General features: G+C 64.7%; 1 protein-coding gene across 1 annotated transcript; it reads right to left on the bottom strand.

Moving 5' to 3' along the window:
- Positions 1-404: 404 nt before the first annotated feature.
- On the bottom strand, positions 405-1,961 carry TMUB1 (transmembrane and ubiquitin like domain containing 1). The gene is made up of 3 exons (XM_084282972.1): positions 1,855-1,961; positions 1,324-1,776; positions 405-1,145 (listed from the first exon to the last, which is right to left on the bottom strand). The coding sequence occupies exons 2-3, from the start codon at positions 1,743-1,745 to the stop codon at positions 791-793; spliced, it is 777 nt and encodes a 258-aa protein (XP_084139098.1). The 5' UTR covers positions 1,746-1,776; positions 1,855-1,961; the 3' UTR covers positions 405-790.
- Positions 1,962-15,113: the final 13,152 nt, after the last annotated feature.

Raw genomic sequence — 15,113 nt, 5'->3', positions numbered from 1 at the left:
GCCCCCCGCGCGCGGGACGTACTTCCGGGGCGGGGCGTGCGAGGAACTCCGGCCAATCGGGGAGCGTGCCCGGGAGGGGCGGGGCCGGCTCTGAGGGCGCAGGCGCGGTGTGGGGCTGCGGGGCGCGTGCACCCAGCAGGAGGCCCCGCCCCCCGCCTGCAGGGGAGGGGCCGCGCGGGGGGCGTGGTCACACTGAAAGGCGGGGACTCAAGGACAGGCGGGGCCCAACGCGGGGGCGTGGTCTCGCGGAATGGGCGTGGCCTCCCTCCCTCCCGCCCCGCCCCCCCGCAGGCTCTGGCAGCATTTCTCCGTTTTTCTCCTTTTTAATCTTAAAAGCAGCGCGGGCTCCGCGTGCCCCCGGCGTGCAGCCCCCCCCCCGCTCCGGGCCCGGGGCCGCCCCCCCTGTGCCTGGCACCTCCCGGAGCCCGGCCCCGGCACCACGGGCACAGGGCTGGGGGCTCACACCGGCACCGGGAGCCAGCAGGGGCTCGGGGCACCCCAGGGCCCCCCACCCGTCCCACCCGCTCCCCCCGGCAGCGCCGCCTGCCCCGGCAGAGCGCTTCGCCCCACGCCACGCAAGGGTCCGGTGCCGGCGGTGCCGGGCTGCGTGTCCATGCACCCCTGCAGCGGGCTGGGGGCTGCCCCGGCTCCTCCGGGCACGCTGAGTCTCACGGCCCCCAGGGGCGGCAGGGCCGCATGCGATCGCCCGGGCTCCCCCCGAGTTCGGGAGCAGCGGGTGAGCTCCCCCCGGCACCGCGGGGATCCGACGGGAGGGTCCCCCGGGGCAGCGCTATCTGCGGTACATGGTGAAGGCCATGAAGCTGAAGAGCAGGGTGAGGCCGGCCAGGAAGGTGGTGGCGGTGGCGGTGAAGACGTGGCGGTACTGCAGCTGGAAGTACCAGAGCACGGCCAGCATCAGCACGAAGAGCGGCAGCATCAGGCTGCCCACGTTGAGGGCGGCGTGCACGGGGTCGGCGGAGGCGTGGGGGCCGGCGGGCGCGGGGGCCGGGCTGTGCTGGGAGATGTGGCAGTGCAGGACGCTGTTGTGGGTGAGGTGCAGGGCGGCCAGGCTCTGGGCGTCGTCGCGCAGCAGCTGGCCCTGGTAGATCAGCCGCACCTGCTGCTCCTGCCCCGGGAAGTAGGCCCTGGGGGGCACAACGGGGGGGGCACAGCGGGGGTCACGCTCCCGCCAGCGCGGTCCCCCCGCACGCCCCCTGCCGCGGCGCCCCGGGGACCACCCGGCCCCACCACAGCCCTAGCAGCGAGGCTGCCACCGGCGGCGGGGCCGGGACCTCCCCGGGGCGGCGCCTGCCCCGCGCTCACCTCTTGAGGGCCCCCACGGTGTCCCCGGGGCGCACCCGGGCCAGGCGCTCGGTGTCGTTGAGGAACTTGAGGCGCAGCACCATGCCGGGCTCCCCGGGCCCGGCCTCCTCCTCCTCGCCGCCGGGGCCCTGCCGCGCGGCCGCGGGGCCCGCCCGGGGCCGCAGCCCCGCCGCCGGCCCGCCCGGCCCATCGGGGGCCGCTCCGCCCGCCGGGGCCGGGGCCGGGGCCGGGCCGGGGGCCTTGTGCTGGGCGGCGGCCGGGGCGGCGCTGGGGCCCTGCTCGGGCAGCGGGGGGGCGGCGCGGGGCGGCGCGGCGGGCTCGGGGGCGCGCGTGGAGGCCCAGGCGAGGCCCAGCACCAGGGCGGCCAGCAGCAGCGCGAACAGCACGGTCACCTCGTCGCCCACGCCCTCGATCAGCGCCATGGCGGAGGCGGCGGCGGCGGCGGCTACCGACCTGCGGGCACAGAGCGGCGCCGTCAGCCCGCCGGGCCCCGAGCCGCGGCCCCCCCCGCCCGCCGCCCGCCCCCCTCACCGGCCGCCATCGCGCCGCGCTCCGCTTCCGCCCGCGCGGGGCACGCCGGGAGCGCCCGGCCGGGGCGGCCGCGCGGGGCACGCCGGGAGCTGTAGTCCGGAGGGGCCCGGAGGGGCGGGGCGAGGCGGAGGGGCTGGCAGCGGAGCGGCGCATGCGCGGAGGCGCTCCCCGCGCGGGGCATGCCGGGGGTTGTAGTTCTCTGACAGGCTGGACGGAGCGGGGCTGGACGGGGCGGGCACCGGGAGCCCGGAGCCGTGGGGCCGAGGCAAAAATCGGCATTTATTTATTGTTAGCTGCTGGAAAATTACTTAAATCTGCAGTGGGGCTGGACGGGGGGGCAAAGGAGGCAGCAGACCTTAGGGGGATGCAGGAATGGGGAGCGGGGCAGCCAGGGGGGTTGGGGTTTGGGATGTGGGGGTCAGGGAAGGAGCCGGGGCTGGAAGCGCTGCCGTGGCTGTGCCGGCTCCGACCCCTCGGGTTTTGCCCCGCGGCTCATCGCCCCCGACGGAATTTTGCCTGATTCTGTGCGGATTTGCCTGGCTTCAGCTTCTGGCGATTGCATCTTTTTGTATCTCCCCTGGCTCAGTCACAGAGCCCGTTGATGTTTCCCTGTGAAATCGCTTCCACGGCGCAGCGCGCTCACCCCTCGGTCTCCTGGATGACCGCGCAGGTCGTGCTCTAACCCTGCGGCAAGGCCCTCGCCCTGGGGTCCCCTCCACCCCTCCGTGATTTCCCAGCTCTCAGCACGGAGCCTGCCCCGTCTCCCAGCGCTGCCGCTCCGTGGGGATGCAGAGGGGAAGCCGCGGGGCTCTGCATGCCCCGGGCCCACCCCACGCACCCTGCCCTGAGGGAAATGGCCCCAAAATGCTGCCGAGCTCTGCTGGGCTGGGATCCCCTCAGCGCCCCTCGATCCCTTTCCGAGCAGCAGCGCCCAGGCCCCTCTGCCACCGGCACCCGGCAGCCGCTGCTGGGAGGTCTCCAGGTCTCCACCAGTGCCCCCGGCCTCCCCGCAGCCCCCGGTCCCCGCCGTGCCCCCCGGTGCCGGTGCAGGCGGTGGGTGCGGTGTGCAGGTCTCGCCCTGAAGCAGTTCCCTGCAGTTCCCTGTCCCTAAGGTGTGTGGCTGGGGCTGGCCCCCAGGAAGGCTGAGGAGCTGCAGGTACTGCGGGGGGAAAGCCCCCTCACCCTGACCCTGACCCCGACCCTGACCCCGACCCTGACCCCAACCCTGCCCCGCACCCTGCCCATAGGGACAGCTGTTGTGGGGCTGACATCCCGCTGTTAGCCCCCTCCCCGCCCAGCCGCTGCCCCCTGCCCAGGGAGCACCCCAACACCAGCCCCACCGCGTGCCTGGTGGCTGCCAGGGGAGCCGAGGCTTCCTGCCCCTCTCCTTCCCTGTGAGGTGTGAGGAGGTGCTGGGAGCATGGGGTTGGGCACCAAATTCCCGTTAGGAGAGACCCCAGCCCCCCGTGAGTGCTGCCTCCCACCCCCTGCCCTCTCCCCCACGTCCCCCATTCCGCAGCCCATCGGCACGTTGCAGCTCCCGGGGTTTTTTTCTCCCTTGCCTGCGCCGAGCACCGAGCACCGAGCGCCGTCTCCATCTGCTCGACTGCTAATGGGGGCTCCTCGTCTCCTCCTCTCCTCCTCTCACCGCTCCCGCGCTGCCCCTGCTCCGACCTCGTGCCCCAGTTCCCAGCACCCGCAGTGCTGTGGGGTCGGTGCAGCCGCTGCCCCCCGGCACCCCCTGCAGCAGGGTGGGGGGGCGCTGAGCCCCACGTGGGGCCAGGGCATGGGGGAGGCGTTGCACCCCGAAATAGGGTGAGTGGTCCTGCAGGCCAGGCTGCCCTCGTTTCTGGGGAATGCCCCCGTGAGCCACAGGAAGGAGGACGGGGATGCAAAGCCCGGTGCTGCCCCAGGAGCCGTGCAGGAGAAGGGGCCACAGGGGGTGCACGGGGCCAGGGCGCCCTGAGGTGGAGCTGGTGGGGGCTGTAGGGGTGTAGGGGCTGTGGGGGTGCAGGGGGTGCAGGGGTGCACAGCCCCCGGCCATGGGGACAGAGCTGAGGGGGGCTGCGAGCACACTGCGCTGCTGGGTTCGGAAAGGGTCTGAAATTGTCAAATTTGTGAACATTTCTGGGTGAGCCGCTGCTGGGGGGGGCACAGCAGGATGTGGGGGCTCTGCCGGGGGCAGGCGAGGGCTGGAGGAAGGCTGCAGAGGGAGAGGGGGTCCCTGGGGTGGGGGAGGCCGGGAGGAACGGGAGAGACCCCGAGCACGAGCAGCAGAGCGAGCCGAGGCCACGAGCTCCTCGCTTGTGAGAAAGGCTGGGAAGCGTGGGAAGGCTCCAGCTGGGAGAGGAGACGGCGACGACTCCGCAACGCCCCGAGACGTGGGGAAAGCTGATCGGCGGGGGGGAGGGAAGGGGAATCAGCTGCCGAACCTCCAGAAGGGGAACTCGAAGTTTGGTAATTTTCTAAGAATAACCGAGCACCAGAATAGAGCAAAAGTTGTCGGATCTCCGTCACTGGAGGTTTTTAAGGGCAGGCTAAATATTTCTCAGGAACCCGGTCAGCCAGCAGCCTGCCTTGGGGTGAGGGCATGAATAAGAACCAGCTCCCGCAGCCCCCTCCAGCACTGCTGCTGCGCTCCTCCTCCTCCTTCTTCATCCTTTTACCAAATGCAAAAATACTTCCCTGGTTTATTTTTAAGCTCAGTCTGTGTGCAGAGCTGTGTCTCGGCCCAGGCAGGACAGGGATGCTGGGGGACGCAGGGCAGAGCCCAGCAGCAGCCTGGGGCTGAGCCATGGCCCTCGCAGCCCTCCTGTGCCCGGGGGCTGCAGGGGCTGAGCGCTTCCCCTCCGGATGAGGTGATCCCTGGTGCCCTTCTCCATCTGAGCTGTGCCGCTGGTGCCAGGGGTGGGGGCCGTGCCCGTGCCCTCGTTCTGGGCACCCCGGGGGATGGACCCGGAGAGCTGGGCTGAGCGGTGGCACCGGGGGCTGCTCGGGCACAGGGAGGGGGCAGAGCCCCAGGGGTGCTGCAGGGGGAGCAGGGCCGGCCCCGAAGGAGACCTCTCATCCTCTCATCCTCTCATCACCGTCCAGCCAGGTCCTGCCTTCCTGGGAGGCTCCCCCTGGGACCGAGACCCGTTCTGATCGCAAACCTAAAAGGCGCCGGGATGGCACCGTGCTTCTGCTCGGCGTCTGTGCCGTTTCCACAGCAGCCAGGAGTTGTTGTTATTCCTCTGAACCGAGGAGCCTTCAGCGCTCGGTGTTTTCTCCCTCACATGTACTTGTCTGCCATAATTGCCACTTCTTGAACCTTGCTGACAGGCTCAGCAGGCACAGATCTCCTCAGTCGCTGGCTGAGCCCCGCGGTGCGGCTCCCCCTTCCCGTGCAGCCTCCCCATCTTCTGAGCACGGCTCCGCTGCTGGCGGGGGCGTTGTGTTGGTGCAGCCCTCAACGAGGCCCCCCTGCTCCCGACCCCGCTCTTCCCCCCCTTGGTTAACCCCCAGCGACAGCTCTGGCCGCTCCCGGGACGGTTCTGCATCGAATTACCTTAACACACGACCCCTAAATCCTTCTTGGATTCTTTGCTTCCTAGAGCAAAGCCCGCATTTCCTCAGCTTGGGGCTGCAGTTTTCATTCCCAGGGAGATGAATGTGTTCGACTCTTTAAATACATGTTGTTTGAATGGGGCTGGCTTGCCAAGATATCTGGTTCTCTCTGCGTCTGCTCTGTAATTGCTGTTTATCATTCCACTCCTTTTTTTTTTTGTGAAATCCACTAATTTTATCAGCAGCAATTTCATAATCGCTCCCAGATAATGCCTTACCAGACAGGCTTTAGAGGATGAACAGGAGCCAGCTCCAGCCTCCCGCGGCATGGGGAGAGCCCACGCCGTGGTGATGGGGACGGAGGCGCAAGGGGCGAGACAGCGGGGAGCGGGGCTGGGGGCACTGATGGGCGCTGCCACCTGCCCCGGCCCCTGAACCCCAGCCCCTGAGCCCCGAACCCGCTGTGCCACAGCACCCGGGGACCCCTGGGGCGAGTGCCCGGCCCCAACCAGCCCCAGCCCCACAGCCCCAGCATGGCCTTGCTGCTGTCCCCCACCCTCACTGATGTCGTTCCGGGTGCCCCTCCTGGCCCAGCCTTACCGAGCCTTGCCTTTTCCCGTTTGCCACCTTTTTATAAAATGATGTCAGGAAGCGTGGACCAGCCCAGCTGGACGTCCTGCTTTGCCCATCCGTACCGACAGGCATGCGCTGCTGTTTGGGGGCGCTTTGTGCAGGCTCCCCCAGGGCGTGCGGTGGGCCTGGGGACAGAGCCGGCCCTCGGCGTGCCCCCGGGGTGTCACAGCTGCTGGCAGCAGCGGCTGCGGGGCCGTGCCGGGGGGGGTGCCGGCTGCAGTCGTGCCCCCATGCCCACCCTGTATGCCAGGCCATGGCTGGCCTGGGCCCTGGGGCCACGCAGCAGGCGCACAGCTCCTGGGCAGGCCACGCGCTGCCTCCTCTGCTGCTTTGTTCGACACAGAGAGCGCTGAAGGAACGTTTGGAGTTGGCTGTTTCCCTGAGTTGCAGTCACGGCCCCAAAATAGCAGCAGCACCTCTGCCATGTGAAGGTGCCTCAGGCTCCCGGCACCGCGGCTGTGTCAGCACCGGGGCTGCTGCCTGCAGGGTGCCGAGCACGGGGCTGGCAGATGACAAACGTCACCCTGGCACCCTGGCACCCTGCTTTTTGTGGCACGGGGACTTTCACCCATCGTGCCTGCAGTGCTGCAGTTCCTCTCGCCCCTCGTCGCCTCATGCAGCACGCCTCCCGGCTGAGTGCTCCTTTTGCCAATCCCCTTGTTTCCAAGGCTTTGCAAGGCATTATAGATTAAAGAGCTCCGATCCTGATGACACAGAAAGTTTCCTGATGTCACGGATCAGCTTTGTGCTGGCAGCACGAGGAAAAGGAGAGCACTGCGTGCATACAAGGCTCAGGGTGGGCAGCAGGGTACGGGTGGCGAGGAGCAGGGGTTGGCCGTGCAGGGTCACAGGTGGGTGACGTGATGCTGCTGCTGCCAGCAGAACGGGGATTTCCATGGCTGGAACGGCACCGGCTGCTCGTGACCCGCTGAGGAGGGCTCCATCAGACAGCAGCAGGACGGAGGCACCGCGCTGAGGCTGCCACTGCTGCTCCCAAGTGCTGATAAGGTAAATTACAGGGCCTGGGAGGCGCGTGGTGCTAACGAGCGGTTGCACAAGCACGGGGTGCTGCTGCTGGCTGCATCAGGCCGGTGGAGGGGTGGCGGTGGCAGCGCTGTGCCGGCACCTGCCTGGGCGCACGTCCGCACTGCCGGGCCCTGGGCTCTGCACCATGGGCTGCGGTGCACCAGGGGCTGGCATCACCTCCCTCCACAGCCCCGCAGAGATCTGCCCGTGCTGGGCTGACGTGGTGTGGGGTGGCTGCCCCGTGCCCCTCACCGCCACGCAGCGCCCACAGGGACCGTCCCCTCCTCGCTGCCCTGCTCCGGTGCGGGACCCTTGGGTGCTCTGCAGCACCAGAGGCCCCCCCGGTGCGGTGCTGCCTGCAGGGCCCTGCCTGTCCCGCGGGTTGGGCCCCGCAGTCCCACGGGGCTGGTGCCGTGGTGGTGTGACGGGAGGAGGCAGGGGACCAGGGCTGGCACTCAGCCGTGGTGCCATGGAAAATGTTCTCCTCGTGTAGGCTGCAAGTTCGGGCATCGAGCTACAGGGAACGCCCAGCGAGATGCTGGAGGGGGATTTCTGCCCAGGTCGCAGCAAGGCCTGAGCTCCCTCACCCCCGGGATTTCAGCTGGCACCGTGCTGTGCTCCGCAGTGGTCCACAGCTGGGTGTCCTCACGACCACCAGAGCAGAGGAGTTCAAGGAGATGCTGCCCATGCTCCTTTGGCCTCAGACAGCCTCGGGATGTCTGCCGTCAGTCTGATGAGCTGGCTCCTGAGGGCAGGAGTCCCCATGCTAGCAGAAGCTCTGCCTGGTCCATTTTTTCCCATTCTCAGTCTCCTTGAGCAGCCCACAGCAGCACAGGTGATGGAGGGGTGCAGCTCCATCTCTCCCTCACTTCTTCCCAGCCCAGCTCCTTTCTGGGGCAGGCACCGGTGGTCCCGGGGCTTTTCTGCCAGCAGTTGCCCCAAGGCCACATGGACCCTGGGACCCGGACCTCCAGATGCCCCACGGCGACACGGGGCAGCTCTGCCATGGCCACAGGCACCCTGCATCACCACCAGGATGATGTTCTCCTCATCTTCCTCCTTGTCCTCATCCTCGTCCTCCTCTTCCTCCACCACTTCGTGTCTGGGTGCTGTGGGGCTGCCCCCTGGAAAGTCATCCTGCAGAGCCCAGCCCCTGCCGGAGCTCACTGAGGCTTCCTCAGGGGCAGCCACTTGAATAACCCCCCCTGGATGAGATCTCGAAGTGTTTCCTTAGGAACCCGGGACACAAAGCGATGCGCAATGAACGGAGCCGGCTGGAAACAGAAATCACTGCAAATCAGAATTTATGGTACGTGGAAAAATGATAAGGGAAGTTAAAGCCATCAGGGAGAAGTGAGCGTGCCAAGGACACGAGGAGGAGATTAAAAACCCAGCAGGGATAGAAGAAGTGTCAGCAGTGCTGTGCTGCGTGCTGCTACGTGGGGGTTAGCTCTGACGCTGTGCACGGTGCTGTGAAAGAGGGGAGCTCGGTGTTTGTGCCCAGCACTAGAAGGGAGCAGGGGGTGAGCTCGTTGTCACGCGGTGGGCAATGTGCTTGCTGGGGACCGAGGCAGCACCTGCACGGGAGGCGCCGTGGGTGGGTGCCCACCCCTGCCCGTGGCTTCCCCCGGTGCAGCCGCCTCGCGTGGGACAGCCCCTGCCCTCCTGGGGGCTGCGCAGTGCCACTGGGGGCTGCTGGAGGCTCAAAGTGCCCAGGGACAGGGAGCAGTCAGAGCGAGCCATGATGCTGAGGCTGCTACTGGCCGTTAATGGCTGTGGCTTCCGCGGAGAGCTGTGGCCCATGCGCGGGGCAGAGCCGTGCAGGTCGCAGCCTCGCAGGGTCTACGAGCGCCGGGTGGGCGTGCAGGCACTGAGCCCGTGGGGAAGCTGCTGGGGGCAGGGGGAGCGCCTCGCCCTGCGGCACGAGAGGGGCACCCGGGTCAGGAGACCCCATGTGCTGCACGCTGGGATGGCTGTGCTGCCTGGTCTGAGGGAGAAACCCGGGGGGGACGCGACTCCCTGGCAGGGCTGGGGGCTCTCAGCCCAGTCCCACCGTGCTGCACCACCGCAGGAACCTCGGCTGCTGCAGGGTCACCTCCCGCGCCCAAGCAGTGCCCCGTGAGCCGTACGGTTGGGCTGGGGACATGGCCGTTGGTCTGTTCTCCTCTGGTAAATCCTGTTTCCAATTCCTAGTCAAGAATTTAACATTTTGCTTTGCAGGAACGATTTCCTGTGCCTCCCCTGAGAGCTCACCTGGTGGGAGCAGCCTTTTCAAACAACCCCGTCGTCATTTTTGAAGAAAGTGTGGATTTAACACGATTCACTTCAGTAAAAAACTTGACTTAGTGCTGTGGGACTTTTTGACTTGAAAACTTAGCAGCGTACAGTGCTAATAAAGAGCTACTAATTGACTCCGAAAGCTAACTGATGAATTCAAATGCGTTTGTCAACAGTTTTATTTTTTTATTTTTTTATTTTTTCTGAAAGCCTTCCTGAAAGACCTCTGCAGTGCTGGTGGCATTTAGCAGCTCCTTTGGTGGTCTTAGAGCCTGCACAAAGCCACAGGTGCTGAAGATTCGTAGGAGACACAGTTAAAATCACAGACTGGGGGGCACAGATGGGCAAGGAATACCAGGCCACATGTGCAAGGTGGTGGTGTAGGGACCCCCCGGGTGTGCGAGGTGGGGTTTTTGTGACACGGGGATGGGGCAGCAGCTGTGGGGCTGTGTTGCTGCATTCAGCAGGGGTGAGAGCAGGCTGGGAAATGGCACCAGAATTGTGAATTTTAAGCGGTTATTAAAACACCTGTCAGGATTCGGGAAAGAAACATGAAAGTTATCTGAGGTTTGGAGAAAATGCCTTACTTTGATCCTTCTAAGTCTTACAATCTCCTCAGAGCCGGGGCTGAGCGGTGATTTGTGACAGCGCCCGAACACCCTGCTGGGGAGAAAACGTGGCTCAGGTACACGCGGCGTGAGGGAGCTGCAAAGCTGGCAGGTCAATGTCCCAGTGTAACCCAGCGGCTGCTCCCCGGTGAGGGGCAGCAAGGCTCCTGGCGAGGCTCAGGGGACATTCCAGCCCCGTGGCATCCCGCTGGCAACGCGTGCGGCACCAAGAGGGGTGCGCAGGCACGGGGCAAGGAGGAGCAGCGTGGGGTCGGGGGCAACAACTGCAGCAAAGGTCCAGATTGGCAGCAGTGGGGCTCAGATTGTGTGGTTAATTATGTCATTTATGCAAAAAGAACACCTCAATTTAGGGGTGTATTCGCAGGAGATTTATTGGCATCAGCGTACATCCACTTGACCATCCGTGCCCGCTGGCTGATGTGCAGGGGTCATTTCCAGCGGGACTGGCTCTGGTGCTGCGGGCAGGGAGTGCGGGCAGCTGCCAGGCTGGTGGCAGTGCAGAGGGGACAAGGGGCTGCTGGCTTGTCCCTGCTGTCCTCAGCACAATAAAGACGCAGCCCGGCCACGGCGTGCACAAGCAGAGCGCATGTTTTGGCAGCAGGGTGCAGTCGGTCCCCTGCCCGCAGGTGCCTGCAGGTCTCAGCCAGCCTCTGTGCAGTTCATCCCAGCCAAATGTTGGGCTGCGGGCAAAAAAACCTCCGTGGTCCCACGAGGGGTCAGTGGGCGAGACCCAGCACCGGGGGGCTGCCGAGCCCCTGCAGTGCTCCTCACGCTGCTCGTGTCCATGCGTCCTGCGGCTCGGGAAGCTGAGGCTGGCCGTGTGGGGCACAGCTGGCTGACACAGTGCTCGGAAAGTGCTGGCATCCTCAGCATTTCACTGGGGAAATGATGGAGCAAATCTGGAAGAGAATAAATATGCTTTGACACCATGTCTCACCAGGAGCCGTGCTGCTAACCTCAAGGCCCCAGTTACCGCAGAGCAGCCCAAATCTGCCCCGTGACCAGCACAGGGAAACGCCGCCTGAAAGCAGCGCGTGGCTCCAGACAGCCCCAAATTAGATGTGTGGCGCCGGTCCTTTCAAGGCAGATTTTCAAATCTGTCCCTTTTTCTTGGTCATCTAAGAAATCCCATTTGGGGTTTGCATTTAAATTCATGTTTTTCAGTCTAATCTTTCATTTTCCGTGATTTTCCTTGACCTTCCTCTGTTGAAGGAAACGAAGCCTTCTGAACACAAACGTCACTGGCCAGGATTATTGCTTACATGTACTTGTCCAGACTGATGCAGACCCTTTATGAACACTAACTGTAGGACAACTGCTCACGGGTTATACCATGTACCACCACCCATCCCTTACAGATCTCCCAGCTCTCACTCAGGACCCTGAGCTGGGAGCCGAATGCCGATGGAAGGGCCGTGCTGGGATCCACAGCCACGGTATCGATCCATGCTCTGACCCAGATCCGTGCTCTGACCCAGATCTGAAGCCAACACCCTCAGGCTAAGGGGCTCCCTGCGGGCTGGCAAGGTGCCTGCTCCTTAAGCAGCCCCGTGGGTTTCTGTGGGTTGTAGGATGAGCGTGGGTGCTTAGGTTCATCCTTTAATGTTTTTCATCCAGCTGTGGTAGGGTTCATGGTCAGTGAATAAATGTAAGGAGAAAAGAAGAAAGTAATGGATTTTGTTCTCTTTTTCTCTTGTCCCTTCTCCAGGAAAGAAAAGGAAAATATTGAAACAGAGGCATGGGTGCATACATATCTACATGTATTTATAAACAAAGACTGAACCTGCTGCCTCGGCCCCACAGGCCTCAGGGAAACACCAGAACCTCTGCACGGACCCCCAGGAGCTCCCTGGGCTGCACTGGCCCTGCCGATGTGATGGAAAGGTCGCTGCTTCCCCGGAGCCGTGCAGTGCAGCACCGTGCATGCAGCTCAGCAGCGCCCGGGGGCTGCAGCCTGCTGCTGGCACTGCGGGACGTGGGACACCCAGGGACAGTCCCAGACAGCGGCTTTGGACATCGTCATCTCTTGTCTGGAGGTGATGAACTGAAGGTTCCTGACTGCGGAGGAACGGGGAGATGCCCACACGGCAACCCTGCCTGACTGGCCTTTCCTTAGGCACGTGTACCGTGGAAGCCTCAGCATGTGGTACCAGAGTTTTATGGAGGAACATAAGCCATGGTGGTGATATTGGGCATAATGCCATTTCTTGGGGTCAGTGCTCCCAGGGACCTGCAGAAAATCGCTCCTCTGAGGGGGGCTGGTGGGGGCCGCGGCCCCTGCGGCCCTCCGGAGGCGCTCAGATGTGGGAGGAGGCTGCTCGGTGCCTCTGCAGCTGGGCAGTTACATTGCCTGCTGCCAACAGCAATAGGAATAGGAAGACACAAATAATAATAATAATAAATAAAAATACAAATAATAAAAAATAAAAATAAAAAATAAAAATAAAAATAATAAACATCTTCAAAAGGGCTCTGGGCATGGCCTGGGAACTGCATGGCACTATGGAGAACTTCTGTACCAAATAAATCCATAGCAAATATAACAAAGAATAGGAGTAGATGTGGTTAAATATGACAAATTACATGTAGGGAAGAGTCAGCGTGGCTTTTGTAGAGAGAGCTGGTGACTCAGATCCACGAAGAGGTCTTTGGAAGTGTAAACACGCGTACAGGTGAGGCTGATCCAATCCGTACAACGAACGTGGAATTTCTGAAAGCTTTCAACAAGACACTCATAAAAGTGCTTTGTCTTTTTTAAAAAATAACCACTCGTGGTGCTGGCTGTGGGGGTGGGCAGGATGCACTCCTGTCCCGTGTGGGTCCGGAGCCTTGGCACGGGCTGTGCAGGGAGGTGCCGGGGGCTCCATCCCAGGAGCAGCCTGGACATGGCCCTGCTCCGGGTGCTGCTGGAGCAGGGCTGGGAACAGAGGGGCCCGGAGGTGCCTCCAGCCCCAGCCAGCGCTCGGTTCCATGGGTGAGCTCCGGAGGAACCCTCACAGGCCAAAAGAGGGAGACAAAGAGGGCAGGAGGTGGCTGTCCCGCGGGCACGCACCCAGCACCCAGCTATTTGCATCCCGCAAGGTTTCCTGAGCCTGGAGAAGTTTTTCTACTCCCTGACGTTGTCATGGCCATCCTCCTCCTCCTCCTCCTCCTCCTCCTCCTCCTCCTCTGTGTCCAGGCTCCCTGCAGACCGTGTCAGCCTGGTGCCCCTGCAGCCCTCCCAGCCATCTCTTTGTCCATGGCCCCCCCGTTTCTCTGCTCTGACCCCCCCAGGAGCATCATCCAAGCACCCAGCTCGTTTGGCTTTGCCATCCCTTCCTCCCCATCGCACGACCGGGTGCTGCCCCCCTACCCCTGCCCCTCTGCCCCGGAATGGGCTCAGGGATGCTCCAGCCTGCTGGGGCTGCACCAGTGACCCCCCATGGCTGTGCCCAGCCTGCCCTCAGTCCCCAGAGCCCCCTGAGCCCCCTGCCTGTGCTCTGTGCCCCAGCCCCTGCCCCGATACCCCCAGGTGGGCTCCGGGTGCCCCTGGGGGCCGTGGCTCTTGATGCGATGGGAGAAGGAACCGCTCTGGGTTGGGCTCTCTCGGACCATCCTTCTTTGGTGCTTTGCCTCCTGAATCACACTTCACCAGCCAGGGCTCATGACCCCAATTTCTTTGTTTCTCAGCATTTTTTACCAGTGCTTTCACTCCGCTGAGCCCCGCTTGGCCAGGGTGTGCTGTGCTCACTCTTGCCTTACCTCCAGGCCCTGGGTCAGCGCACCCCGTGTGTGCCTTCACTGGGGGGACCCAACGGTGCCCACCCCCACTGCCAGTGTCCCCACCATGGCTTCATGCTGCCTGCAGCTCAGCCCTGGCACGACCCCCCTCAAAAAAAAATAAATAATAAAATAAAATAAAAAAAGGAAGGGGAGGAACTATGATGAAAAAGGGCTCAGGGGCTGAGATAACGACAGGGAGATCGCTCCACAATTATCGTCACGGGCAAAGCAGGCTCACCCGAGCTGAGCCTGCAGGGGCTGCCCACAGGCAGCAGCTCCTCAAGCACTGCTCCCACACAGCTCAGTCCCACGGGGTCCATCCCCCAGTCCCAAACTGCTCCAGCACAGGCCCCCCACGGGTGGGCAGCAGCTCCCCCCAGCCCCCTGCTCCATGTGGGCTCCTCTCCACGGGCTGCAGCTCCGGCCCGGGGCCTGCTCCTGAGGGGGCTCTCCATGGGCCGCAGCCTCCTCCAGGCCACATCCAGCTGCTCCACCGGGGGCTCCTCCACCCATGGGGGGGCTGCAGCGTGGAGATCTGCTCCGGGTGGGACCCATGGGTGCAGGGGGACAGCCTGCTCCACCAGGGGCCTCTCCCTGCACAGGCCGCAGGGGAACTGCTGCTGTGTGCCTGGAGCACCTCCTGCCTCCTGCTGCTCTCCCCTGGGGGCTGCAGGGCTCACATTTCTCTCTCCCAGCTCTGTTATTCTGCATTTTTATCCCCCTTTTTTAACCACGCTCTCAGGGAGGCACAAACAGCGTTGGTTGTTTGGCTCTGGCCAGCAGCGGGTCCCTTTGCAGGGGCTGGCTGTGCCCTGGGGCTCTGCTCACAGCCCCCAGCCCCGGTACCGGGCTCCCCGCACCCCCGTGCCGGTGCCGTGGGGCATCCACCCGCGGTGTCCGGGCACGGAGCGGAGAGCGGCACCGAGCAGCACCCGCGGGGGACCCGTGGCCAGCGGGCAGCAGCCGGGGGGGCCACCGGGCACCCACCCCCGGTCCCGGGAGGGGTGACCTCGTGGGGGCGAGGCGCAGCGCCGTGACCCCGAACCCGGCGGGGAGGCGAAGCGGGCGGGGGGCCCGGGACGGGGCTCGGGGGGCGAAACCGGCGCGGGTGGGAGCGGGGGGGGCGGCACCGGGCGGGCACCGGACACCGCCCGGGGGGGGGGACACCGAGAGGGGGGGGGGACACCGAACACGGGGGGGGACACCGAGCGGGGGGGGGGGACACCGAGGGGGGGGGGGGGACACCGAGAGGGGGGGGGGCACCGGCACCGCCCCCCCCCCCCCCGTAGCCCCCTTCCTCCCGCCCCGTCCCGCCCCGGGGCCGGCCGCGGTGACGCCGGGGGGGGGCGGTCCGGGGGCGGCGCAGACGCGGCCGGCGGCGGCGGG

Source organism: Netta rufina (assembly GCF_964035555.1).
Source record: "Netta rufina genome assembly, chromosome: 2".
Lineage (NCBI taxonomy): Eukaryota > Metazoa > Chordata > Aves > Anseriformes > Anatidae > Netta > Netta rufina.
Note: the sequence above shows the minus strand (reverse complement) of the source record. Positions and strands in the feature narration are given on the sequence as shown.

Coding starts and splice junctions, on each gene's coding strand:
- TMUB1 (XM_084282972.1), bottom strand. CDS start 1,745: ATGGCGCTGATCGAGGGCGTGGGCGACGAGGTGACCGTGCTGTTCGCG. Junction 1,146..1,323: donor ACCGTGGGGGCCCTCAAGAG/GTGAGCGCGGGG, acceptor TGTGCCCCCCAG/GGCCTACTTCCCGGGGCAGG.